At 44.0% G+C, this 26,422-nt stretch overlaps 1 protein-coding gene across 3 annotated transcripts in view; it reads right to left on the bottom strand.

Moving 5' to 3' along the window:
* Positions 1-26,422, bottom strand: part of LOC125451776 (1-phosphatidylinositol 4,5-bisphosphate phosphodiesterase gamma-1-like) — a 230,829-nt gene that overhangs the window by 32,348 nt on the left and 172,059 nt on the right. For all 3 annotated transcript variants that reach the window (XM_048529332.2, XM_048529333.2, XM_048529334.2), the window contains exons 17-26: positions 23,151-23,351; positions 22,446-22,565; positions 21,575-21,758; positions 20,034-20,111; positions 19,049-19,152; positions 18,480-18,576; positions 16,841-16,907; positions 13,744-13,907; positions 7,535-7,631; positions 3,860-4,084 (exon numbers count right to left, since the gene is read on the bottom strand). In XM_048529332.2, the coding sequence (XP_048385289.1) occupies positions 3,860-4,084; positions 7,535-7,631; positions 13,744-13,907; positions 16,841-16,907; positions 18,480-18,576; positions 19,049-19,152; positions 20,034-20,111; positions 21,575-21,758; positions 22,446-22,565; positions 23,151-23,351 (1,337 nt within the window). The remainder of the gene's footprint in view (positions 1-3,859; positions 4,085-7,534; positions 7,632-13,743; positions 13,908-16,840; positions 16,908-18,479; positions 18,577-19,048; positions 19,153-20,033; positions 20,112-21,574; positions 21,759-22,445; positions 22,566-23,150; positions 23,352-26,422) is intronic.

The raw sequence follows: 26,422 nt of genomic DNA, 5'->3' as shown, positions 1-26,422 counted from the left end.
ACTTGCCCCCACACTTCCTCCCTCACCCCTATCCCAGGCCCCAAGATGACATACCACATTAAGCAGAGGTTCACCTGCACATCTGCCAATGTGGTATACTACATCCACTGTACCCGGTGTGGCTTCCTCTACATTGGGGAAACCAAGCGGAGGCTTGGAGACCGCTTTGCAGAACACCTCCGCTCAGTTCGCAACAAACAACTGCACCTCCCAGTCGCAAACCATTTCTACTCCCCCTCCCATTCTTTAGATGACATGTCCATCATGGGCCTCCTGCAGTGCCACAATGATGCCACCCGAAGGTTGCAGGAACAGCAACTCATATTCCGCCTGGGAACCCTGCAGCCTAATGGTATCAATGTGGACCTCACCAGTTTCAAAATCTCCCCTTCCCCAACTGCATCCCTTAACCAGCCCAGTTCGTCCCCTCCCCCCACTGCACCACACAACCAGCCCAGCTCTTCCCCCCCCACCCACTGCATCCCAAAACCAGTCCAACCTGTCTCTGCCTCCCTAACCGGTTCTTCCTCTCACCCATCCCTTCCTCCCACCTCAAGCCGCACCCCCATCTACCTACTAACCTCATCCCACCTCCTTGACCTGTCCGTCTTCCCTGGACTGACCTATCCCCTCCCTACCTCCCCACCTATGCTCTCTCCACCTATCTTCTTTACTCTCCATCTTCGGTCTGCCTCCCCCTCTCTCCCTATTTATTCCAGTTCCCTCTCCCCATCCCCCTCTCTGATGAAGGGTCTAGGCCCGAAACGTGAGCTATTGTGCTCCTGAGATGTTGCTTGGCCTGCTGTGTTCATCCAGCCTCACATTTTATTATCTCAGTACAGTATTGCGTCCCTATCTAAACATACCCCATTTCACACTGCTTCAGAATCTTCTCAGCTGGCTTTGCATGTTTTAAGCTGTTTGTTCATCAATGTGGCCCATAAAACACTGCAATTTTCTTCTGACATGTTTAGGGTCACTAGTCGAAGCTGTTGTTTTGCTTTGCTGAGAAGAGTGACTTCAGCATCGTGTCTAATCTCTAAAACTGCAGATCCTCAGTCTTGCCACTACAGACGGCTCTCAGGTCACTTGGTCTTCTTGGAGTGGGCATCGTTCCATTACAGAGTCTCAACATTACCTTTGAGAGTTTTACTTTTGGACCACCATCAAATGATCAGACTTCTTTCAAGAAGCCAGCGTTATAATGCCGTGAGAAGCACAATATCTATCTGGTGATTAATATTCGTTTGGTTGTCTTTTCTTGCTGTCTTCGTCACAAAAGTTACAAATCATTTTTCTCCTTTAGGCACATGTTGCCAATCTGCTCTATAACATAGATTGAATCAGCTGATTTTTGTCTGACATCTCTCTCGTGCTTATGCTTGATTTGTCAGAATTGTTGTCTGTAGCAATCATGACTGTAGATTTTACAGACTTGTATGTCTTCCTAGCTAAATGCTTTTGTGCAAATCAGTTCAGCTGTTTGCAGTTAAAACACTTTTTCTTCATGCTATGCATGCTTTATATGATGACCTCCACAATATTTGTAACCTGTCTCTTGGCTTTCTGTGGATATTTGTTAGCTTTTCTCCCCATTTTTGTATGTGATAGGCCTAAGATGCTTTTCAATATAGTCGACAGGTCTGAGCTGCTTATCGAAATAGTGCACAGCTCTGGGCTGCTTCTCCACATTGAGTATCAATCACCTGCTTCCTATGGATGTGCTATAACTATTGACTTAGAAGCTCAGAGATCCTGCACAAAGTTGTAACTTCTTCGAGAATCTGATTTTCTTCCCTTAGCAGTTACAATATGCCTAAAACAATCCGATCTTAGATGAGATCATTTTTTAGGTGCACAAATTCACAAGCTTCTGCAAGCTGCGTTAATGCAGCCACATATCGTCTTCACCTTGAGCTCCAGAACTGCCGGACATGTACAGGGAATAATTTATGCTCACTTTGGCACAAAGCATGCCTTCATAACTTTCAAAATTTCTGGTCTTCTTCCTATTCTACAGAGAGATTTACTGTGGAATGTACCTTGTATTGGCCTCTCCACTAAAATGTAGTTAATTATAACTTCTCTGACGTGTTAACCAAATCTGTCACAGTTTTGTTGTTTCGCCATTACAGGTGGAATTACAGGTCTGTTTGGTGCCATATCATCTTTCATTTCAACTGAATTCAAGAAAGGAAAGTTTACAACAATCGTGTTTCTCATCCAATGAGCCAGCTTCAGCTTAACTTCTTTCTTGACTTTTCCTTTGTGGTGGCTTCTAATGGCCAGTGACAGTTTTCAGCAGCATTGAACTTTTTGTCTTCTTCTTTCAGTAGCTGTGCTTCTATGACAAGTCTTCAACTCTTAATCTCAGCTCCCCTTCCATGATTCAAAGGAGTGCACCTTTGTTTGAACTCTTTCTTAGACCGATTTGTTAGGTGGCTGCCTGTACTGAGTGTGCCTTGTGGCATCGGTCACATGACTACAGCAAGCCAGGAAGCACACAAGTGTAGCATTGCATTTCTATCCAAACATACATATCATCAAATGAAAACATGTAGATGAAAGAAAGATGTAATGAGTTCAGTATGGGACTCTGTGGGGTTCCTAAGATTCTAGTATTGGAGTAGAAAGTTATTTTTAGAGGTGCTCTAGCTATGATTGATTAAGTAAGACTGGAACCACGAGTTGAAAATTCCATTCGCTGTGAGCATTTGGAGAAGGATGATGTGATCACCCATGTTGTTGGAATCTTTGTTTTTGGATTGAAGGAAAATAATCAGGGAAAAGTATTTTGATTAGGAAAGGGGAAGGGTTTGAAAGAAAGAAAACTGAGAAGTACATTGGGAAGATGAAGGAAAGGAAAGGAAAACCGAAGTCCAGAGATCACCAGGGTGGCTCAGAGGTTAGCACTACTGCCTCACAACATCAGGGAACCAGGTTTGATTTTACCCTGAGGCGACTGACTGACTGGAGTTTACACATTCTCTCCGTGTCTGCATGGGTTTCCTCCAAGTGCTCCAGTTCTCTCTCTGGAGTTTACACATTCTCTCTGTGTCTGCATGGGTTTCCTCCAAGTGCTCCAGTTCTCTCTCTGGAGTTTACACATTCTCTCCGTGTCTGCATGGGTTTCCTCCAAGTGCTCCAGTTCTCTCTCTGGAGTTTACACATTCTCTCCGTGTCTGCATGGGTTTCCTCCAAGTGCTCCAGTTCTCTCTCAGTCCAAAGATGAATAGGTTAAATGGATTGGCCATGCTAAATTGTCCATAGTGTGTAGAGATTTGCAGGCAAGGTGGATTAACCACTGCCTGTGTGACTTTTACTAGGAGCTGTGCTGAATGGGAGGTAGAAATGGTTTATTAAACACTTTCATACCACAGGCATCCATACTGCAGCAAAACCTACACCACTTCACAATGCTGCACCCATTGTTCCAGCAAACTGCTTCTGATTTCTATTGCATAAGACTGAGCTATAACCTTCAGGAGATCATTGACGATGTAAATTTGTAAACATGTGACTTTTTAAATATTCTTGCAAAGAGCTAACACAAACACAAACTCATGACTTGCTTCTATGTTGGAAACTCCTACGGGTCTACACAAGGGTTTTGATGTCTTGTATAGTTTTGCAATTCTGTGATTGATTTTAAACTTTTTGAAGCACCTTTCTGTGCCACTTTGTTAAAAGAGTGGAGGCTTGTGAAGTTGAGAAATTTGAACTGTGAACATTTTTGAATCACCTAGTTGAAACAATGCTTGAACAAAACCTGAACGCAATAAATGCACTGGTTAGTTCCCCGTGACCCTGCCTCCTAGCGACAGTAATTCCCTCCCTAGCCTGCCTGTGGTGAATTTACCTGGCGTCTGGAAGTTGAGTGCCACCAGTTGGCTGCCGCAGATCCACATCGGCAGTGGGTCGTAGTTGGAGGAGTCCAAGCGTTGGCCCTTTGGATAGACACGGCTCAGCTGCCTATGGTTATACTGAAGGAATTTCTTGCCCTTACTCTTGTTGGCATACTTTTCTGCCTTTGTTTCAGGGAAGGACGACATGTCTCTGTAACAGGCTTTGTCTGTGCCAATTTCTGCAGACAAGGCAACACCAGGTCAGAAAGAAACACCAATACACAGAGAGCTAGCACAGCTAATGCTTTCCTTTATCGCGAGAGGAACTGGACATAAAAATAAGGATGTAAAGCTTCAGTTACACAGAGTATCAGCAAGACCACATCTCAAATGCCATGTGCTGTTTTGGCCTCCTTGTTGCGGGAGAGTTGTAAATGCATTGAAGATAGTTGAGAAGAAGTTTACTAGATTGAGATTTACTGGAAATAAGGGGTTGTCTAATGAGGAAAGGCTGAACAGACTGGGTCTTTATTCCACTGGGCTTTAGAAGAGTGAGGGGTAATTTGAGTGAAGTTTCTAAAACCCCGAATGGACTTGACAAGATGGATATGGAAAAGATGCCTCATCTTTTGGATAAGACCAGAAGTAGGGGACACTATCTAAAAATTTATGGCTGTCCCTTTAGGGCAGAAATAGGAGAAATGTTTTTCTCTCAGAGAGTTGTGCAACTTTGAAACTCTCTGTCTCAGCAGGCAGTGAAAATGTAGTCATTAAACATTACAAAACAGAGGTAGACAGACTCTTGTTAGGTATGGTGTAGATGGGAATGTGGAATTTGCAACACAAGAAGATCAGCCATAATCTGATTGAATGTTGGGGCAAAATGGTATACAGATGCGCCTCAATGATATACTGACCTTCTTGGCACTTAATGACGCCTACTATGGATTATATAATACACAGGACATTTTACTCATTGGTCCAGACTTTCTTTGGAGCTTCTCGTATTGCAGACCTATTGTTTTGATGAAGGGCGAGACGTAAGTACTGTTTCCCACAAAGATACATGAGGGGAGTAGGGGCAGCTTTGTGAAAATTCTACATTGGCTGGGCTGGAGAACTGCTCCTGTTCAACAAAATCTCCAAAGAAGACTGAAATTTTCTCTTCAGATTCTCAGGCCTAGATTTTCATAGCATCAGATAGACCTTCGTCAAAATGATGTTGGGGTTCCAGGTACAGAAGCCCTGTCCCCAATTCCAGCAGATCCTCTTTTCACTGACTAGGGGACAGAGAGGGAGACTGAACTCACATGTGAGAAGTCCTGAATCCATCAGATTGCCTGGTGGCTCTAATCACAGCAGCACCAAAAGAGTGCGGTCACTGCATTGTTATCAAGCCTGGGATCTGGACATCCTCAAAAGAAGAAGGGTGAAGCCATGCTGTTACAAGATAATAAACATTTATTGGCTAGTTACACTATTTAGAAGATGGGATGATGAAGGGTTTCATTGGAACCTTCCTCTACAGTTTCCATCTACATATGATCTAGTTTCATCTGTTATCACTAATGATACACTCTAACAAATTAACTTAATAGCTAATGAATTCTCAGATGATTGATAACTGCTGGGACTACAAACAGTCCTGAGGAAGCAGTGCAGACGTCTCCTTGGCTTCAGGGAGGCAGTTAGACTGGGGAAGGCCAAGATAATAAAATGTGAGGCTGGATGAACACAGCAGGCCAAGCAGCATCTCAGGAGCACAAAAGCTGACGTTTCGGGCCTAGACCCTTCATCAGAGAGGGGGATGGGGAGAGGGAACTGGAATAAATAGGGAGAGAGGGGGAGGCGGACCGAAGATGGAGAGTAAAGAAGATAGGTGGAGAGAGTATAGGTGGGGAGGTAGGGAGGGGATAGGTCAGTCCAGGGAAGACGGACAGGTCAAGGAGGTGGGATGAGGTTAGTAGGTAGATGAGGGTGCGGCTTGGGGTGGGAGGAAGGGATGGGTGAGAGGAAGAACCGGTTGGGGAGGCAGAGACAGGTTGGACTGGTTTTGGGATGCAGTGGGTGGGGGAGAAGAGTTGGGCTGGTTGTGTGGTGCAGTCGGGGGGAGGGGACGAACTGGGCTGGTTTAGGGATGCAGTTGGGGAAGGGAAGATTTTGAAACTGGTGAAGTCCACATTGATACCATTAGGCTGCAGGGTTCCCAGGCGGAATATGTGTCGCTGTTCCTGCAACCTTCGGGTGGCATCATTGTGTACTGCAGGAGGCCCATGATGGACATGTCATCTAAAGAATGGGAGGGGGAGTGGAAATGGTTTGCGACTGGGAGGTGCAGTTGTTTGTTGCGAACTGAGCGGAGGTGTTCTGCAAAGCGGTCTCCAAGCCTCCGCTTGGTTTCCCCAATGTAGAGGAAGCCACACCGGGTACAGTGGATGCAGTATACCACATTGGCAGATGTGCAGGTGAACCTCTGCTTAATGTGGAATGTCATCTTGGGGCCTGGGATAGGGGTGAGGGAGGAAGTGTGGGGGCAAGTGTAGCATTTCCTGCGGTTGCAGGGGAAGGTGCTGGGTGTGGTGGGGTTGGAGGGCAGTGTGGAGCGAACAAGGGAGTCACGGAGAGAGTGGTCTCTCCGGAAAGCAGACAGGGGTGGGGATGGAAAAATGTCTTGGGTGGTGGGGTCGGATTGTAAATGGCGGAAGTGTCGGAGGATGATGCGTTGTATCCGGAGGTTGGTGGGGTGGTGTGTGAGAACGAGGGGGATCCTCTTTGGGCGGTTGTGGCGGGGGCGGGGTGTGAGGGATGTGTTGCGGGAAATACGGGAGACGCGGTCAAGGGCGTTCTCGATCACTGTGGGGGGAAAGTTGCGGTCCTTGAAGAACTTGGACATCTGGGATGTGCGGGAGTGGAATGTCTTATTGTGGGAGCAGATGCGGCGGAGGCGGAGGAATTGGGAATAGGGGATGGAATTTTTGCAGGAGGGTGGGTGGGAAGAGGTGCTCCTGAGATGCTGCTTGGCCTGCTGTGTTCATCCAGCCTCACATTTTATTATCTTGGAATTCTCCAGCATCTGCAGTTCCCATTATCTCTAGACTGGGGAAGGGTTGGGCTGCTGAGTTAGAGAACCTGGAGGATGGGGAAGGGCAAAAGGCAGGTACCATCAGAGTGGAGGGCCGGGGCAGGCAATGGGGTTGCTTCCAAGGTAGGTGTCCTACCTCCCTGCTCAAGAGCCCACACTGTCAAAACAGCAGGATTTTCCACCTTCTTTTTGACTTGATTCACAGACCAGAAAATTGTGGCAAAGTCGCAAAGAGGCCTTTAACGTGGTAGTTCATTGTTCAGCTCGGTGTGTTTCAGGCAGTTGATGCTTTCCCACCTCCTGTAACATGGGGTACTGATGCAGAGTGGGCTGAAAGGCAATGGGTTGACTACACAATTTACTTTATGTACACTGCCCACAAAACTGCAAGCAGGGATCTGAAGACAATCGTACAAATGATCTTCCTCTGTACCGCAAACCTCAGTGTCCATTAATAATGAGATAAAGCAGGAGCCTGCCATAATCCAATGATGGCAATTTAATTTGAAGGCTGAAGTAACTCAACAAAATAAATTGCATGAAAATAAAATTACAGGAAATAAAATGCTTGCAATCTGAATGGCTAAATGAATTGAGTCAAACTTACTTTCCTCATCAAATGGCACAGGTCGACAATAGACAACCAGCTCTGATAATTCCAGTGCAATCTTCTTCCGTCTCTCCATTATTTTCCCTTCTTGCATCTGTTACAATGAGAAGTAGATACTTAACGGAATTGTGGGATCAGTCTCACCACGCCATCACCCCTTTCCAAAGAATTAAGATGGACAGTAAATGTCAACTTTGCCAGCAAAGGCCAAATACTGAGAATGGAATGCAAATTTTACTTTTTTGTTGTCCTTTGTAGGGGAGTTGTGTTGTTTTCAGTTGCTATTTCACAGGTATCGCCCATTGTCCACTCCCTTGCCTAAGTGGCCATTCTAGATCTGTGAAACTTCATTGGTTAACCAGCTTTGAAATGAATCCCCTGAGGTCGATCTTATTCTGTATTAATATCTACAGCCAGGGAATTTTCTATCAAGATCACCAGATAATGACCTGGAACAAAAACATTCCTGACTCTTCTCTCTAGTCATTGTCCTCTGACTCCAAAGGTTTGAGTTACGGATACATATCCTGTCAATGAAATATGAAATTCATATTTCAGGTACCACATCTTTGTAACAATACTAATCCCTAGTCACCTCCATTCAATTCCTTTCCCAGTCCAGGTCCTTTATCAAGGAATTGATCACCTGGCTTTAGCTATAACATGAGTCACTTATCTACACGTCTGAGCAAAGGGGCCTGCAGTCTTCCTTTTCAAACCAACATGCTCTAATTCACTGCTCACAAATAATTCACTTACATCCACAGCCCCCATGTTATTCAGTGTTTTAAAATTTGGATTATGTTTTCCTTTTATTAGGCCACTCTTGTTTCCATGGTATGTATGATTATGAAAGGCATCAGAACTGGGCCTACTGCTGTTTTCACTCAAAACACATGTGTACACACCTAGCTTTTCTGTGGAGAGTAACAAGGTGTCAAGCTGGATGAACACAGCAGGCCAGGCAGCATCAGAGAAGCAGGAAAGCTAATGTTTTGGGTCTGGACCCTTCTTCAGAAATGGGGGAGGAGAAGTGGACATAAATAGGGAGAGGGGGAGGTGATGATGGAAGGTGGATAGAGGAGCAGATAGGTGGAGAGAACAGGTCAAGGAGGCAGGAATGAAGCCAGTAAAGGTGAGTGCAAGTAGGGAGGTGGGATGGAGGCTTGTCGGTGATGAGGGAAGTGCAGGTGGGTGGGAAGGAAGATGGACAGGTCAAGGAGGCAGGGATGAGGCTAGGAGATAGGAAGTGGGGTGGGGGTTGGTCAGTGAGGTAGGAGGGTAGATGGGAGAAAAGACAGACAGGTCAAGGACGTGGGGATGAGCAGGGCTGTTCTTGGGATGAGTTCGGGGGTGGGGAGATATTGAAGCTTGTAAAGTCCACATTGAGACGATTGGTCTGCAGGGTTCCCAAGCGGACTATGAGGTGCTGTTCCTTCAGCCTTCAGGTGGCATCGTTGTGGAATGTTCAATGGGATGTTTAACAAAGCAAAGAATTACAAGGTGTTTTATGATAGGATTATCTGGCAGAGATTGGTACTAAGTCAAAGGAGATGTTAAAACAGATGGATAATAGCTTATTCAAAGAGGTAGCTTGTAAACAGTGGTTTAAACGAGCAAAGAGAGGTGAAGAGGTGATGGGGTTTGAGGGGAGAGTTATAGAACTTTGGGCCAAGACATGACTGAGAATTGCTGGGGGAAGGAAGCGGAGAATACACAAGAGTCCACCTCTCATAGGGGTGAACCATCCCATACTTTTGTCGAGTTTTATGGAGAGTTTCTCTCTGTGAGGTCCAGCATATTTTCTCATGCAATTATCCCAAACCTGCCTCATTGATTATCCCTATGCCCCTAGGGTGCCCCTCTCATCTGATGCTAGCTCAATTGACCCGCTTACTATAATCAGAAATACTCGCTGGCATATCCTGGTACTCGGGTTCGATTCCAGCCTTGGGTGACTGTCTGTGTGGAGTTTGCACTTTCTGCCCGTGTCTGTGTGGGTTTCCTCCAGGTGCTCCGGTTTCCTCCCACACTCCAAAGATGTGCAGGTTAGGTGGATTGGCCATGCTAAACTGCCTGTAGTGTTCAGGGAGGTGTAGATTAGGTGGGTTATATAGGGGGATGGGTCCAGGTGGGATGCTCCAAGGGTCTGTGTGGACTTGTTGGGCCGAAGGGCCTGTTTCCACACCGTAGGATTTCTATGATTCTATGATTCCTGGCACTGGCACCATCTCTAAAAGCCTTTGCGGTAGCAGCCTGGAGCTGCCCTGTATGGCCTGGACACGGTAGACAAAGGAAAATTTTTTTCCCACAATAACTGGAAGGAGTGGCATTGAGGGGGGCCTGTCCTGCACTTCCAGAAAAGGCCATAACACCAGAACCCTGCCAGCCTGATCTGAGTTTACTGTCTACATCAATGCAATCCTCACTGTCTGATGAAATGCCCAGAAATACAGGAAAAAGGTCAATGACCCTTTCATTTCCAGCAGAGTAAGTGTCACCCAACTGGTGACTGCTCCCACCTCTCATCAACACTAATGCTCTGCTCTGGTCCCTGGTACATGCAACAGATCACTGGCACTCAGGGGACCTACTGGAGACCAGGCACCAGGCAAGCTCAGCTCCGGCTAGTAGAGGACGCTATTGTGTCGGCAGTTAGGGGCTTCGTACAAACGCACAATCAGAACAAGGAATAGCAGCCAGAGATAATAGGAAATGCAGATGCTGGAGAATCCGAGATAACAAGGTGCAGAGCTGGATGAACACAGCAGGCCAAGCAGCATCAGAGGAGCAGGAAGGGTCTAGAACTGGAATGTCAGCTTTCCTGATCCTAAGATGCTGCTTGGCCTGCTGTGTTCATCCAGCTCCACACCTTGTTATCCAGGAGTAGCAGCCAGTTTGTCAGGGTGACCTGACACAAAGGCTACAAAGACTGCAGCAATCAGTTTGGGAGACTGCTGTCTCAGGCATTTGTCTGACTGCTTCCACACAGAGATTGCTGCCTGGCACGGGCAACCAGGGCCAGTAGTCTCAGGAACAAAAACAGAAGTTGTTGAAAAGCTCAGCAGGTCTGGCAGCATCTATGAAGAAAAAAAAATCAGAATCAATGTTTCGGGTCCGGTGAATCTTCCTCAGAGCAGTAGTTTCAGAGTTTGCTGGATATGCACACAGGCCTGAAGTCCTTTGCTACAGTCATTAATACTTAGCACTTACAGCAAGGCAACAGGTATGGGGTGGGGGAGGTGAGAGAATTGGTGGGGGATGGGGTTGAGGCGTGAGAAACCTTGAAATCACTCCAAAAACCCCTTCCTTGCAAGCAGTCAGAGCTGTTCCAGTAGGCACTCAGACCAGAGGAGAAACCACACACAGGCTCTCTCAGAAATCTCTTCTTAGCACACTCTCAGGCCTTCCACCACCACCCTGCCTACCACTCTCTGTCCTATGACGTTTCGAGCTGAGGAGGGTGGACGCCTCTGGGCAGGACACACTCGGCATGTCTGATCCTTCTTGACATGAATGTCCCCAGAGTGGCCAGACCTCCTAGGCAGTAGGCTCCATTGTCAGGCAGGCTGCCTTCAATCCAGCTGTGGGCCCTGGGGCTTCACTGAGGCATAGGGAGGAAAAGAAAGCTAAAGATCTTCTGAGGGCACAGAGGTGACATGGGAGGCATGTCATTGTAAATAACTCTGTGTGTGAGTCTCTGTCTACTGTAGCTACAACATTGAAGGTACAGAGCCAACTCATACTTATCATAATGTGATGCCACATGATCCAAGCTGTGAAATGAGCAGGTCCTGCCCCAGAGCAGGGATTGGGTAAATGGTAACAGATTGGCAACTAGGTTCCATGATTTCAAGCAAACAACCATTGACATTGCATCACAGGCTTTAGTGGGTTCACTTGTTATCTTGTATGCTGTGGGGGACTTGTAGCACGGAGGTGAACACCGTACAGTAGGCTAATGACTGAAGGTCACAAAGAATGTGATGCTTGCAGTTAGGTTTCGAATTTAGTGAATTTGCATCTGTACAATAGGCTTACCCTTTGAAAGGCCTCACATTTCTAGAAATTGAAGCAGAATGCAACACTTACCCCATCCACTCTGGACAAGGTCTCAGCCATTTTCAATTCCATTGTGCACTTGTTATTTATAACACAACGAAAGGAAACAGCGGTTGTTTCTTAAATAGCAAGTTTCTGGCTCAGCCTCTCCATTTGGTGAACCCCAAGCATAAATATCCCCTTCCTGGTAGCTCTTGCTGTCAACTCCATAGGCTTTGCACTTCCCCACGTCCAAGCACAACCCGTCTGAGTTTTCACTTGCCCATTTTATCCCCTGCCCGAGTGTCAACATATCAAATAAGTATGCTGGCATGACGGTGCACTGTCCTGGCGAAGCTAGGGCGTTGTTTACCCTTGGATGGCCACTGCCGCTTGTATGACCCCTTTCCCTTCCATACTCGTTCTCTGACCAACCCTACACATTGAACATCCTGTGGTATTGTAATTCCCTCTGCATCCTAGCATTCTGCCTGCAATCCTACAGTTGAGGTCCCCAGCTTCTGTCCTGCTGCAGTAACCTCTCCTTGACCTTTAATAAATGGACTCGCAGCTTTGACCATGGCCCACCGCCTTGAATGATGTAGTGGAACAGCCCAAAATGGTGAGTGCCCAGACCTTTTTATTGATATCCACTCAGCTCTTGTCTTTGCTCTCTTAACTCCCGGGACTGTTTGAACAGGATCCACACAGCTAACACTAACCCTGACCCTAACTCTATCTGGACTGTCTAGGCCTTCACCTCTGATCACTCCGACCAGCTGCCTGAGCATGCTCAAGCCCTGGGGACTCCCTGACAGAAGACGGTCTCCTGGATGTGACTGAGGACTACTCCCCTTCAACTTGGAGACAGGGCCACTCAGTTGCTGCACGTGAAGTGCATTTAACACACATGAAGCTGGTACATGGTGCAGGAGGGAAATTAGTGTAGGATTGAGCCATACAGCTGAATGCCCAATCACTTCCTTGATGATGGCTGACAAGCAAGATGAGCTGACTGGATTTGTGTGTGTGCCAAGCTACAAGGCAAGACAGAGCACTGCAAACTTTTACAGTGTGTTTCAGGGAGTAATGTACTAATACAAGGCAATGCGAAGCAAGGCAAGGTAGGGATGTTGTGAGTATCCAAACAAGTGCAAAGTGAGTGAACACTGAGAAAGTGAGCAAGCAGTTGGCATATCTGTAAACTGGGGCCCTATTGCTGCACAGCCCGGTCTGCGCCTTAAACTGGGGCCCTTTTCCTGCACAACCTGGTCGACTCCATAAGCTGGGATCCCTGTCCTTGTGTAGCCCGATCTACTCCGTAAGATGGGGGCTTGAGCCTACACAGCAAGTGTCCTTGCAGCAGAACGGCAATGAAAGGTTCCTGTGCACTCCAAAACGCAGCATAGCAGGACAGAAGTGTGCGAATAGAGAGGTGCCAACACAATGCAAAGAGGCTGGCATGACTCTGGACCTGGATACTCGTGTGCACTGCCCTTGGAGTAAGTCCTCTGGCTGTGATGTTGGGTACTCTTAATGTTTAGTTTATCTGGTACATGGGCAAATGGGATACTACATATTAATGAGGTGAGGTTAGATTGTACAAGGGTGATAATCAACGATAATCCATGTAAATAGGCCTCTTGCTGCTCACTAGTGAAAACCCTACTTTGTGGTCTTGGACTTGGTTGTAAAACATGATTTGTTGGTCTCGGAGATGAGAAGAGCCTCGCTTGACATCTCATGTGATTCTCCCAAAGGAGCGTAGCCCACTTTGTTCAGGGTCTGGCAGGACAACGCCCCCAACCAGCAGCTTTTGGAGGATGCTACTGCTGGATAAGGTTAGAGAGATTGAGAGAAGAAAAGCCATTGAGGGGCTTGGACATACATATATTTTGTTGAGGAGAATAATAACAGGACTTAGTGTAGGTTTGGATCAGCTACTCACTTAATCAAACGTTAATCAAATAGCAAGCAGGTTAAATTCATTAAAAGTGCATCCTGTCAGGAAAAAAAAGCAGTCATCATCACCAATTAGGTCTTGTTTGTTGCATACACCTCCTTCAAGAATTGCGTAAAGAAACTGGAAGCAATTGTTTTCTGCTTTCTGCACTTGAGAGCTTAATTGCCCGTACACCTCCTAATGGTTATTATCTCCCACTTACTCTGGCATCTGCATTCTGTGTCGCCTCTCGGATCTTTGCGGCCCAGTCATTCAGATCCTCCTGACTATCTGCAGCCACGTCCAACATCTGCACTGGGTGGGACATTTGTTGGGAGTGGATCGTGAACACATACGGTTTGCTTCCTTTTCCTTCCTTCTGGATAACTGCCGAGTGAATGCTGAGCACGTTAATACAATCACAGGCACTCCACAAAGCATCCAAATACATTTTCGACCCAGGAAATTGGCACCAGCTTGGTGGGTGGGGAAGGAATTGGAAGAGATGGAGTGTAATGGCTTCTCCACAGAGGCCAGACCTAACAGGAGGAAGCTACTGAGTCAAAACAGACTCAGAAGATAAATTTGAAATAAATTACATCTTGGTTTCTTGTGAGCCAAGAAGAGCAGGATAGTCCTCAAGGCTTCAAAAGGATGCTGTGGACTTTCTTTTACCCAATTTCCTCTCTCTCCGCTCACCCTCAAATGTTGCAAGATCCCTACTTCCCACATAGATAAATCTAATCCCATAAATCCCTTCTTGTGGCCTTTGGCCTAATTTCTGCTCCAACTGGGCAGTCAGGTAGTGGATTTGGTGATAACGCAGTGTGGTGCTAGAGAAACACAGCACATCAGGCGACAGCAGAGGAGCTGAAGAAGGATCCCGACCCAAAACATCAGCTTTTCTGCTCCTTTGCTGCTGCATGACCTGCTGTGTTCCTCCAGCTTCACACTGTTATCTCTGACTCCAGCATTGGCAGTTCTTACTATATCTAAGTAGTGGATTTGGTGTGTTTTCTGTGGAACTGTGAGAACATGATGCAAATGAGCCAGGTCTATTGAAAAACAAGTTCCCAGGTTTGTTACTCACATTGGATCCTGTGAATCAGTGAGGTATCCGTAATCGGGAGTTCAACGTTGTTAGAATATAGAAATCCCTATAATGCAGTTCGTATTGAGAGTCAGAGATAATGGGAACTGCAGATGCTGGAGATTCCAAGATAATAAAATGTGAGGCTGGATGAACACAGCAGGCCAAGCAGCATCTCAGGAGCACAAAAGCTGACGTTTCGGGCCTAGACCCTGAAACGTCAGCTTTTGTGCTCCTGAGATGCTGCTTGGCCTGCTGTGTTCATCCAGCCTCACATTTTATTATCTCGTATTGAGAGTCAGCTTGCTTTGAATATAAATATTTGGAATTTTTGCGTCTTGCACTATTTTTTAGAACAATTGTGTTTCCACATACAAAGATAGGGTTAAAGTGCAAGCCTGCTTAGTAAATAGGTCCTCAATGGAAAATATCAGTGGTTCACTGCCAAACCTTCTCTTATGTTTGGGAAGTCCACCAGCTGGAAGACAAAGGCAATAGCATGGGAACCCACCTCCTCCAAGAATCCCTCAGGTCATGCACCATCCCAACCTGAACCCAATCTGTTGGCGCTTCATTGTTCACCGAATCAAGATTTTGGCACTCCTTAATCTAAATGTATTGTAGGAGTACTTTCACCCACAGACTACAGTGGCTCAACAAGAATGTTCAGAATTATATCAAGGGCTTTAGGGATGGGAAGTAAATGGTTGTATCCAAAGAATAAATGTTGAATGTCAAATAAAATGTTGATTTTCTTAAAGGCAGTTTTCTGTCAAAACAATATAGTTTACTTGTGTAAACAGGTATATTAACAATAGATGCTTGGTCTGCCTAAGTAATATAAATATTTAATATTAATTTACCAACTAGCAGCTAACTAAAGAGGCATTAGCGTTGTTGTTTGTTTCAAGAGTGGTTTCATTTACCAGTCTGGTCATTCTGATTTGACCTGCTTGTAGCTAAATTGCCCAATCCCTTCCTGCGTAATCTTGAAGGTAGACTTTATTGACAAGACATGTTTGATTTGTTGTAAATGATATCTATATATTTTTCCTTAATGCTGCTTTGGATATCAAACAACAAAGGTCTAACTGTGACAGCTGCATGAGTCTTTTCAGTTCTCTGTAGCCTTAGTGAGATAGGGGGTTGAAGCAATTCTGTGAAATGTCCTTTCGACACAAGAGTTTTCATCAGAGAATCATGCTTTAAGTCTTAGAATTTAGCTCTGAAACATGCAAGAGCTTTGGGACTTGGTTTTAGAACTGCTAGCAATCAAATATTCCATTATCGTGTGCATTCCGCCTATTGATCCATTTTAGTCTGTGAGTTTTCTGTCTCATAACAAACGCTAATTAGTAGCTTCCCATTTCTTATTCCATGTATAAAGACACAGTCATCAATCAAACTGTTTTCACTGACCTACCTTGGCATACAATATACAAGTTTAAACTTTTCATCTTTTTTTTAAAACCAACTTTAAGCCCGGTCTTCCTCTGACTCTAGCACCTTGTACACCCATCATCTCTTTGATTCACCACATATGGCTGTGCTTCCAACAAACTTGACCCCGTAATCTAGAGTTTCCTGACTATACTTCACTATCTCTTTCTTAAATTATCTGAAAAATAGGTCCTGAACAGATTTGTTTTGAACATTGCATTAGGGTTTTTTAAAACCCATCTGGGAGGACAGTGATTTACATCTGAAAGATGAAATCTTTGAAAATGCAGCACTCCCTCAGTACTGCACAGAAGTACCAGTCTAAGTTTGATATTTAGGCCTTTGGAATCTGATCTGAATCAGATCCTGATTCAAAGGCAAGTGTGTAATCACTAAGCCATGTCTGACATTAAATGAAAAATTTTGAACTGGAGCTGTGATATCCCAAATTGGTGCTTAGATATATTATTGGGGAAGTAACCAGGGAACTCTGTTCCTGTGCTGTATCTAACCTATGAATGTTTCGTAATAACTTTAATTTTATGTGAATATTTACGGCATCAAAGGAAGTCACTTATCCTGTAAAAAGATCTTTGCTAGTCTATTTCTAAGTATATTTGTATTCTGCTTCTTTTTGCACTGCTATAGCTTTGTCACAGGCACCTATGAACTCAATAAACAGTGCACTCAAAGTGGGTCATGGGCCATTTTCTGAGGCTCATTTTGATACAAAATTTAACAGAAAACAAAAATAATATAAGGGAGTATGAGATTTTGCAAGATTGCTCACCGACATGACATGTTGGAACGTCAATAAATCCTTTGAGGAAACTTCCCAATGGACTGTTTTCCACAGACTGCAGATATAGGAGCGATCATGTAAGTTAAAAAAAATCACAAATGTATCTATTTAATTTCATTCACCTTCATGCACATATTTTTGTAAAGGTGATCCTCAATATCCATCATACTTAAGTGACACACTGTCACTTGTGCATATTTCTGAGACTTGATAAAAAAGAGAAGGGCCATTTATTTCCTGTCTCCAAAAAGATGTTGAACATTGGGTGTGAGATAACAACATGCAAAAAAGCCAACAGAGTCAGCGAGTGACACGCTCGCACAGTCTCAGCAATGCAAGTCTGTAACCTTTGAGTGGATTTTCTTCCGCTAGCAAAATCAATGTTTTTTTCCTGAAAAAGAAACTGAAAGAACTGTGGGTTCTGGGAATCAGAAACAAAAACATAAATTCTGGAAAACTTCAGCAGCGCTGACAGCATCTGTGTAGAAAATCAGAGTTAATGTTTTGAGTCCAGTGACCCTTCTTCAAAACTCAGTTCCTGGACCAGAAATGTTAACTCTGATTTCTCTCCACAGCTGCTGCTAAATCTGTTGAGGTTTTCCAGCAACTTATGGTTCTGATTGTTGCCCATCCCCATTTTCTTTTGAGGAAGTGGCCATGAGCTGTCCTCTTGAAAGGCTACAGTCCATCTGGTGTAGATACACCCACTTTGTTGTTTGGAAGGGAATGGACTTGCCCTCCTCCCACTGCAGCAAGGCTGAGGCTAAGATTTTGGGTAATGGTGAACCCTTTGGATAGTGCCTTACTCCCATTCCACTGCAGAGTTATTGAGAGTGTGTGTGCTACCTATGGAAGGCCACGTGAACTCTCTCCAAAGTCTCTACATTAGATCCACTTAAATTGACTGAATGATACTGGCAAATACAGAAGCACTAGGAAGATAAAAGTAGTGGTAAAACAACTAGGTCCAATCAAAAGATGAAGTTTTAAATAATTTTGTTTGACAACAAGCTCTCTCTTATCCGGGAATGTTTCTTCCCTTCTATTGCAGCTATTCCTCTGATAAAATGGTAGTGTCACTCTTCGAATAATAGAGCCTTAAAGCTCAGGAGGCCATTCAGCCAATTGCATCTGTGCCAGCTCTTGAAAACACTGTCCAATTCAATCTACTTCCTCCGTAATCCTGTAAATCTTTATTTTCAAGTTCATATCCAATTCCCTTTCAAAAGTTCATACTGAATGTTTTCACCATCCTTTCAGGCACAGCATCCCAAAGCATACTAGCGCACTGAACAAAAAAAAGCCTCCTCTCCTCCCTGGTTCTGTTGCCGACTTAAATTGGCAACTTTTACTTGATGATCCTCATTAACAGCATTAACAGTTTTACTCAATCTACACCATCAAGTTTTGGACTTGTCTCTCAAATTTCTTCTTGCCCTTGTTTGGTTTAAGGTAAGCAATCCTAGCTTCTCTGGAATCTCCAGATAACTTAAGATCCTCACCGTTGCTGCCATTCTAACAGATCTCCTTTTGCACCCTCTGAATGGCCTTGACTTCTCCAAGCTTTCTTCCAAGATCTGGGTATAATACTCTAGCTGAGAACTAACAGGTACCAACTATTGCTTACCGCTTCATCCTGTTCAGGGACAAGTGTGTTGGTTATCTCCTCCACATAGTTTGCTGGAAACCACAGCTGTTTTTTACCTCCGTAGTCTCCTCGCCACCTGATGAGGGACGGGGTTGGGGAAAGAGATATTCAGGATGAGGAAAGAAAAACTAGTAGAAAACAGAAAATAAGCTATCTATGATAACGTTCCCATTTTTTCTGGCACCTTCTGTTCGTGAGTTGTTATATTCTGCTGTTGGCTTTTCATTTACTCCTCACCATCACCATATAGCAGTACTGTGGCAATAAGACACTGAAACAGGATACAGGAGAACAATGTGGAGGCATTGCTCTACCTCATTCTTTATACCCATTTGCTGACTTCTGACCGTTTGACCAGTTCACATTCTTATATTCTCCATTTTAAATCTTTAGATACAAAGGCTCATGTTCCCAGCTGTCATGCTTATTTTGCAATATTTCAAGTTCTTTTCCTTGGTTTTGACACAATTTCTTGTTCTCCAGATTTAGGATCCCAGTTAATATCAAAATCTATGTCATTTAATTTCATTCTTGAACAGTGAACTCACCATCCACCATCTTGCTTGTCGACATTGTGAATCAGAGCCTGTTTACAGAAGGATAGCTCATCCTCTCTCTGTGCTTTGTAATCATACAGTGCTTTGACAGTGCACTAGAAAAGAGCAGAGTTTGGCTAAATGTGTTATTACTTCACAGTCATTCAGGAATGGACAACATTCTCTGAATTTTTGTTTGAATTTTGAAGAAAGTGTTCAGGTTTTGGACTCCTGTGCAGGGGGTGGCTAGAATGCTCGCAGTGCCACCAGTACTTTGGTCAGTGGTAGGTCCCCAGTGAGGATATCTATTCGCTCAGAAAACAGATTCCACAACTTGTACCCAGCTGGAATGCAAGCAATCCAAGCCAGCCTGGAGTTTCTTTTAGTAAGTGCCCATGGGGTGTGGGCAGTGCTGACTGAGACAGCATCTATTGCCCACTACTAATTGCCCAGTCAGCAGTTAAGAGTCACCCACTTTGGTTTGGTCTGGAGTTACCTATAAGTCAGATCAGGTTAGGGCATCAGTGAGCCAGATGGGTTTTATAAAATTTAACAGAAGTCATGGTCACCAGCTTTTTTTTTGCCCCCTCCCCCCAGTGCTTGTTTACCATTTGCCATGTTGGAATTTGAAATGGTATCCCCTAGCATGTTAACCTTGGGGCATTCTCAGTGCTCCCCAACTTCCCAGATAGGATTAGATTGAGTTTTACCTTCTCTTCTAATGGATCAGCCTCTGAATAACCCCCACCAACCATATTATTTGCATATACTGTATGGTTAAGTGAAACTGCCAAATTGGTGCCCAATTTTTCACTTGTCCACTAGGAATTGCATTAAGATAGTGGCATAATCACTTTACTCCTCAAAACCAACCGAGAAAGGAAATTTTCACCTCAGCAGCCTGAACTACTACATGCCCAAGAGATGAAAGGACAGCATTACGGCTGTTGCAGCAACCAGCCCCATAGGCCAAGATGCTGTTTCAAATCTAACTTACCCTTGCAGTTGGCATCTTATTGGCTTCAACATAAAAATGAGGAGTCCGTACTTCATAAAGTGCTCCATAATCTAGTTCCTGAAGGCAAAGTAATCAGTAATCAGTGAAGAACATAGTCTGATGAATGAATCTCTACACCAGGAAGAACTGCAGCTAAATATTGCATTGGGGGCCATTATTCACTTTTAAAAATAATCTTAATTTTTAAAAACATTTTGATCTTTTCTAAATCCTATTCTTTATTAATGGGCAAACTAGACTGTTTACTCTTAAATCTGTGACCAAATTTGGTTATGGTCAGGCATGTGATTGGTGGGCTGCTGCTAGTTGTTCACCAATTCCTCCTTCCAAAGAGAGGACAACTTTCACGAGACAAACATTTGTCTGACAAGCTGTAAAGATAAAGAAATAAAGATCTTGCATAAGATCTTTTACTGATACTTGATGTACCATAATACTTCACAGTGAATGAAATACTTCAGAAGTGTCATCGCATTGTAGTATAGAAATTGCAGCAACATAGTAAGTTCCCACAAACAACCAGTGATTATAGCCAGATAGCCTAGTTTTGTGATATAGGCAATGGATAAATTCAGGCCAAGAAATGAGGAGAGCGTTCACTGTTTTAATAAAATAGCGCCCAGGGATTGCCAACATCTACTTGAAAGGGCACAATGGGTCTTAGCATAATGTCTTCGCTGAAAGCGAGTAGCACTTGAGTAGCACTAGTATTGACAATCAAGCATTTCCTGGGGACTGAGCTGGGGAGTCAGCCTAGAGTACAGAAGTCTCACTCTGATGTCTCTGGCGTGAGTTTGTTACTGTTGAAGGGATTATGATTGGTGCGGATGTGGTCAGCCCCCAGGAAATGCTTGATTGTCAATACTAGTGCTACTCAAGTGCCACTCGCTTTCAGCGAAGACATTATGCTAAGACCCATTGTGCCCTTTCACGTAGATGTTGGCAATCCCTGGGCGCTATTTTATTAAAACAGTGGGGTTTGGGATCGGGACTTGGTGGAGTGCAGGCCAGAGGCCTTATGATAAAAGTCACTGGGGGAAATGACCTGGTTATGGAAGCTCTCCAGGTAGACACCTGGATTTAGACAGTAAATATAAAAATATTGGAGTCTCTGAAAAGATCCCTAAGAAAATCTGCCTAAAAGTGGTTAGGTTTCACAAGCAGAATGACAATAAGTCCACAGCATCATAAGTGCATTAAACACGAAAGCTGTTTTTCTGCCATAAGATTGACTGCTCCATCAATTTCCAGGTTCAGGGAAAGCAGGAGGTGGGTGGGTTGGAGAAAACACATTTCTGACACTTTCAGCCAACGATCCTAACCACCCCATGCCAAAATGTGACCATCTTTTCAATTAAAGTTCAATGCAATTATAATGGGAGGACCATAGTTTTGCATAGCAGATCTCTGAAGTAGATCTGAGCAGCACCAGCAAATCACTTGCCGGAACTCTGCTTGTCATTCCTATGACCCATCTGTTCCTTGTGCAAAAGAAAATAATCTAAAACTCCCTCACTTACAGTTGTACCCATCTTCTCCAAGGTTTCCTCGTTGATTGGGTACCGCAATTTCATTTTACGATACAGAGGGTGCTTTTCATAATAATTCACCAGGTCCACTAGGCTCTCAAATTCTGCTGAGCTTCCAAGCATGAAGAGGCGGCCTTCCTGTTGAATCCGGCAGTGTTTAATTTTCCCCTCCGCCCTAGAAATCAAGAAGTGTTTTGTACACAAGACTATAAATCTATTTTCACAGTGATTATTGGCTAAGGAACCAATCTCCCAAGGGGATCACAGCTCTCTGAATTAATTTATTGATTTGTTCTTGAATAAATCTTCATGTTTCCCTTCTTTTTCTGTTGATCACACTGAGAGCTGTCAGTGCCAGGACTGCAGTACTGGAGATTGTGGGGCAGTCCGAGAGCAGGGCTAGTTCACGTTAGATGGACAACAAAACTCCCTGCCTTCAGCTTACAAATGCAAGCGTCCAACTCAAACCCAGAGGAATGCCTCCTATTGACATAATATTTTTAGATTCTCCACATCAACTATGGAATGCTGCTTTGAGGGAGGCTTGACCTGAACTGGGGACAGTTCTGTTCATTGAATTGAGGAAGCTTAATGAAATCTTTTCAATCAATAGATGCAACTCTAAGCCATTGGTCAGGACTGGATATGAACTTAGATCTTGAAGATAAAATGCAAATGGGTAATGCTAGTGTAGGATTTGTCACCAACTAACTCTTTCTCTTGTTCATGTTCATAGTTTTCTTCTGCAAGATCAGTTGGTCTGCTGATTATTTGAGTTCATGATCCATGTGAAGTTAAAATAAAAGGACCATTTGTGAAATTTGTGTCGATTAATTCAGTCACAATATTTGTGATCACTCACCGAAAAGATATGGCGTATGAGTTGAATTCATTTCGTTTGCGCACTAAGAAGGCTCCATCCCGTGGTACTCTCATTAGCATGTGCTCAGCCTGTAGTCGTGTTAGGTTGGCATGGTACCACCTGAAGGAAAATACAGCCTTGTAACCATTTTCCCAAACTTGCTGTCACCAAAGCATTTCTTGATTTAATCCACATTTTCTCTTGCTTTTGTTGCATGCTGTGGATCTTAAACTGATTTGCAAATCAACAAATACACAAAAGAAGAGACACATTTTCCCAAAGGAATACTCTGAAGCATTCAAAGCATTCTACTCAACAGAGAATCATAGAATACCTACAGAGTGGAAACAGGCCCTTCAGCCCAACTAGTCCACACTGATCTACCCAGACCCATCCCCCAATAACCCACACAACCCTGAACATTATGGGCAATTTAGCATGGCCAATCCACCTAGCCTGCACATCTTTGGACTGTGGGAGGAAACCGGAGCACCCGGAGGAAACCCACGCAGACACGGGGAAATGTGCAAACTCCGCACAGACAGTCGCCCGAGGCTGGAATCGAACCCGGGTGCCCGGCGCTGTGAGGCTGCAGTACTAACCATGTACAGCAGATAAATAAAAGCATCAACAATCTTTCTTTACCCAGCAACTTAGGTTTCTTAGTTTAAAAAGCTGAGGTGGATGCAATTAGTCAAGACTCACTCTTTGCTTTCATGAGCGTTTGGTTGTGGCACAGGGTCAGTCAATCTCATCTCAAACTCATTACAACGCAATGGAACCTCCCGGTAATGGCTGATCAAGGCATAGAGGCTGTCAAAGACCAGATTATCAGTCAGGTAGAACTTGGTGGTGCCAGCTTCTTGCCGTGAATGGATGCGGCAATGTTGAACTCTTCCTGATCTCCTGTGGAAAGGAAATCTCTAAATCAGGCTAACTTCGGCTGATTGTGAAACACAAGTAAAACTGATATAAAAATAAAGCAAAAAATTCCCTGGACCTTGTCTTTTGCAGCTAAGGATATCATCCCTAACCAAAGGCCCTTCTCCAAAATGCACAATGGAATGGAGGTTTTCCAAAAATCCTTACTTGTACCAGCAAAATCCTTACTGTAAATAAAAACCAAAACAACTGCAGATGCTGCAAGTCAGGGGCAAAAGTAGAAATTGCTTGGAAAAGCTTAGCAGGTCTGGCAGCATCTGTGGAGAGAAATCAGAGAAAGGGACACTCAACCTGAAACGTTAACTCTGATTTCTCTCCACAGATGCTGCCAGACCTGTTGAGGTTTTACAGCAATTTCTATTTTTAAACTCCTTATACTATTTGATTAAGCTTGTCTAATCATGCATCCTTGTACAGTAATTCAGATAACAAGGTGTAGAGCTGGATGAACACAGCAGGCCAAGCAGCATCAGAGGAGCAGGAAGGCTGCTGTTTCATCTGGACCCTTCTTCAGAAATGGGGAAAGGGAAGGGGAAGGGGATTCAGAAATAATTACTTCTGAATCCCCTTCCCCTTCCTCATTTCTGAAGAAGGGTCCAAACCCAAAACATCAGCCTTCCTGCTCCTCTGATGCTGCTTGGCCTGCTGTGTTCATCCAGCTCTACACCTTGTCATATCAGATTCTCCAGCATCAGCAGCTCCTACTATCTCTTGTATGGTAATTGATTGTTTTAGCTGTGTATGGACGAGTGAGTCAGATGATTGGCTCCTTATTCTTAGACAGAAAAATTCTAAATGGAGAACTTTGATTACGTGTGTATTAAAAGTTCTGTAAAGGTCCAAGATGTTTAAAGTTTTGTAAATTTTGTATTAATTTAGAACTAGCATTACTCTGTGAAATAACTGCACAGAGGCCAGTATCCCATCACCAAGTCATTCTACATTTACATGTGCACAGTACACTGGCTGTGACCAACCAGTTTGGAGTCAGCCCCTAAAATGACGAGGCTGTCTGAACCTGATGTTTATATCTGTCAGCCAGGGCTCCCTGATTGGCCTAAGTTAACAAACGTATTCAAGGATCTTATAGTCAATGAGATCCACCTGGACCTTTGCCCAATCATGACATTCTGAAATAAATCAAATAAATAAAATATACAAGAACTCAATCTAAACATGACATTAGCTGACAGGGAGAGTGGAGTACCATTTAAATCTATAGACCACAGCACCTTTACTTCCTTCACCGGGAGATCCACTCATGTCCTAGGAGTGAATGACGTAGATCTGCATGCTTTCTTTTGGGGATGGATACTCAGAACGCAGTAGTGCACAAGAAATTGATAATTGTACATTGGATTGAAGTGGAAGGCCAAAGAATGTTCAAGCCATTCATGGAATAGACGTCAACATTTCAGATGCAGTAAGTGATCTGGGAAAACACTTCAGCCCAAATAATTGTTTGATAATTGAAGAATATACATTCTATCAGAGATACCACTGAAATTGTGAGTCCATTCGACAATATCATAGTATTTAGCTTCAACATGAAAATTTGATGCACTAACCAATTAAGTAATTGATATTAAGTAATTGAAAAATACTTCCATCTCATGAACTGAGGAATGTGTTCTCATGAAGCACAATGATTTAACCTTAGAAAAAGTTATCATGTTGGCTGCTCTGATTGCATATGGCTTGCTAGATTCCATGAGGTTAGGGAAGAATGGACCAGACACAGGTGACCACCAGCTTATGAGCAAGAGTTATAGACCAGGAGATCTCTGAAATCTCCGCAATACTTGATCCATTGTAGTCAGAGACCCTGAAAACACAGTATAAACTGTGGAAATGTTCAGCAAATCACAACAAAGGGAAAAGATGCAACTCACACTCCAAGTGGAATCATTTTATGAAGGTCGAAGAAGACTTAATCAGTTTGACAAATGTAAAAGTTTGTTTCCTGAGAATTAGGTAGGTGATCTGTGATCTGTGTGATGAAACCTGTAGGACTCCCTCTGTTACAAATAACCCTACTGAATGGGAGAAGATTTGTCCTTATTGTGGCCTGATGTACCCCAGCAATGAAACATTACATCACCACTTTTGACAAACACTCTACAATGTCCCAACTGTGGCAAAACTTTCTGCAGGAATGGCAGATTAAACATGCATGTTAGGAAGGAGAGGTGTTGCTGCAGTGGTCAATGTGCCAGGGATCATGGTTCAAATCCCATTAGGGTAGATGGTGAAATGTGAATTTAAAAATCTGGATTAAGTCTAGCCTAATACTGACAATGTCGTGATTGTTGTAAATCCTATCTGATTCACTAGTGTTTTCTCAGGAAGAATATGTTCCAACCTTACCTATTGGCCTGCATGTGACACTTAACTGTTCTTTGGGCAATTTGGGATGGGAAATAATTAATCAGAGACATCCACATTTCATGAACAAATAGAAAATAACACAGAATACAACAAGCCTCAGTCAGAAGAGGGTCTCGATGGAAATGTGAAGACAACAACAGAACATATGATAGATCATAACTTTCACACGCTACAGGCCTATTCTTTAGCCATTAACACGCATTAGTGAGGATGTCAGAGTGAAGGCCGTGAAATTTCAAAGCATCAAAGTAACGCAAAAATAATTCTTATGAACAGACAGGCACAGGAAACCATGACGTGAGGTTGGAGATTGGTTTTGAATCAAATAAGGGTGGTAAAGAAGGCATTTGGCATGCTTGCCTTCATTGCTCAGATCATTGAATATCGGAGTTGGGATGTCATGTTTTGGTCATACAGGACATTGGTGAGGCCACTTTTTTGAATTACTGTGTACAATTCCTGTCATCCTGCTGTAGCAAGGATATTATTCAATTGGAGAGGGCGCTGAAAAGGTGCACAAGGAGGTTACCAGGTCTGCACGATTTGACTTATGAGGAGAGGCTAGATAGAGCCAAAGAGTCATACAGCACAGGAACAGACCCTTTGGTACACCCAGTCAATGCCAAACATAATCCCAAACTAAATTA

The sequence above is a fragment of the Stegostoma tigrinum genome, chromosome 5 (genome assembly GCF_030684315.1).
Source record: "Stegostoma tigrinum isolate sSteTig4 chromosome 5, sSteTig4.hap1, whole genome shotgun sequence".
NCBI classification, from domain to species: domain Eukaryota; kingdom Metazoa; phylum Chordata; class Chondrichthyes; order Orectolobiformes; family Stegostomatidae; genus Stegostoma; species Stegostoma tigrinum.
The sequence above is the reverse complement of the archived record's forward strand: the minus strand, read 5'-3'. Positions and strand labels throughout refer to the sequence as shown.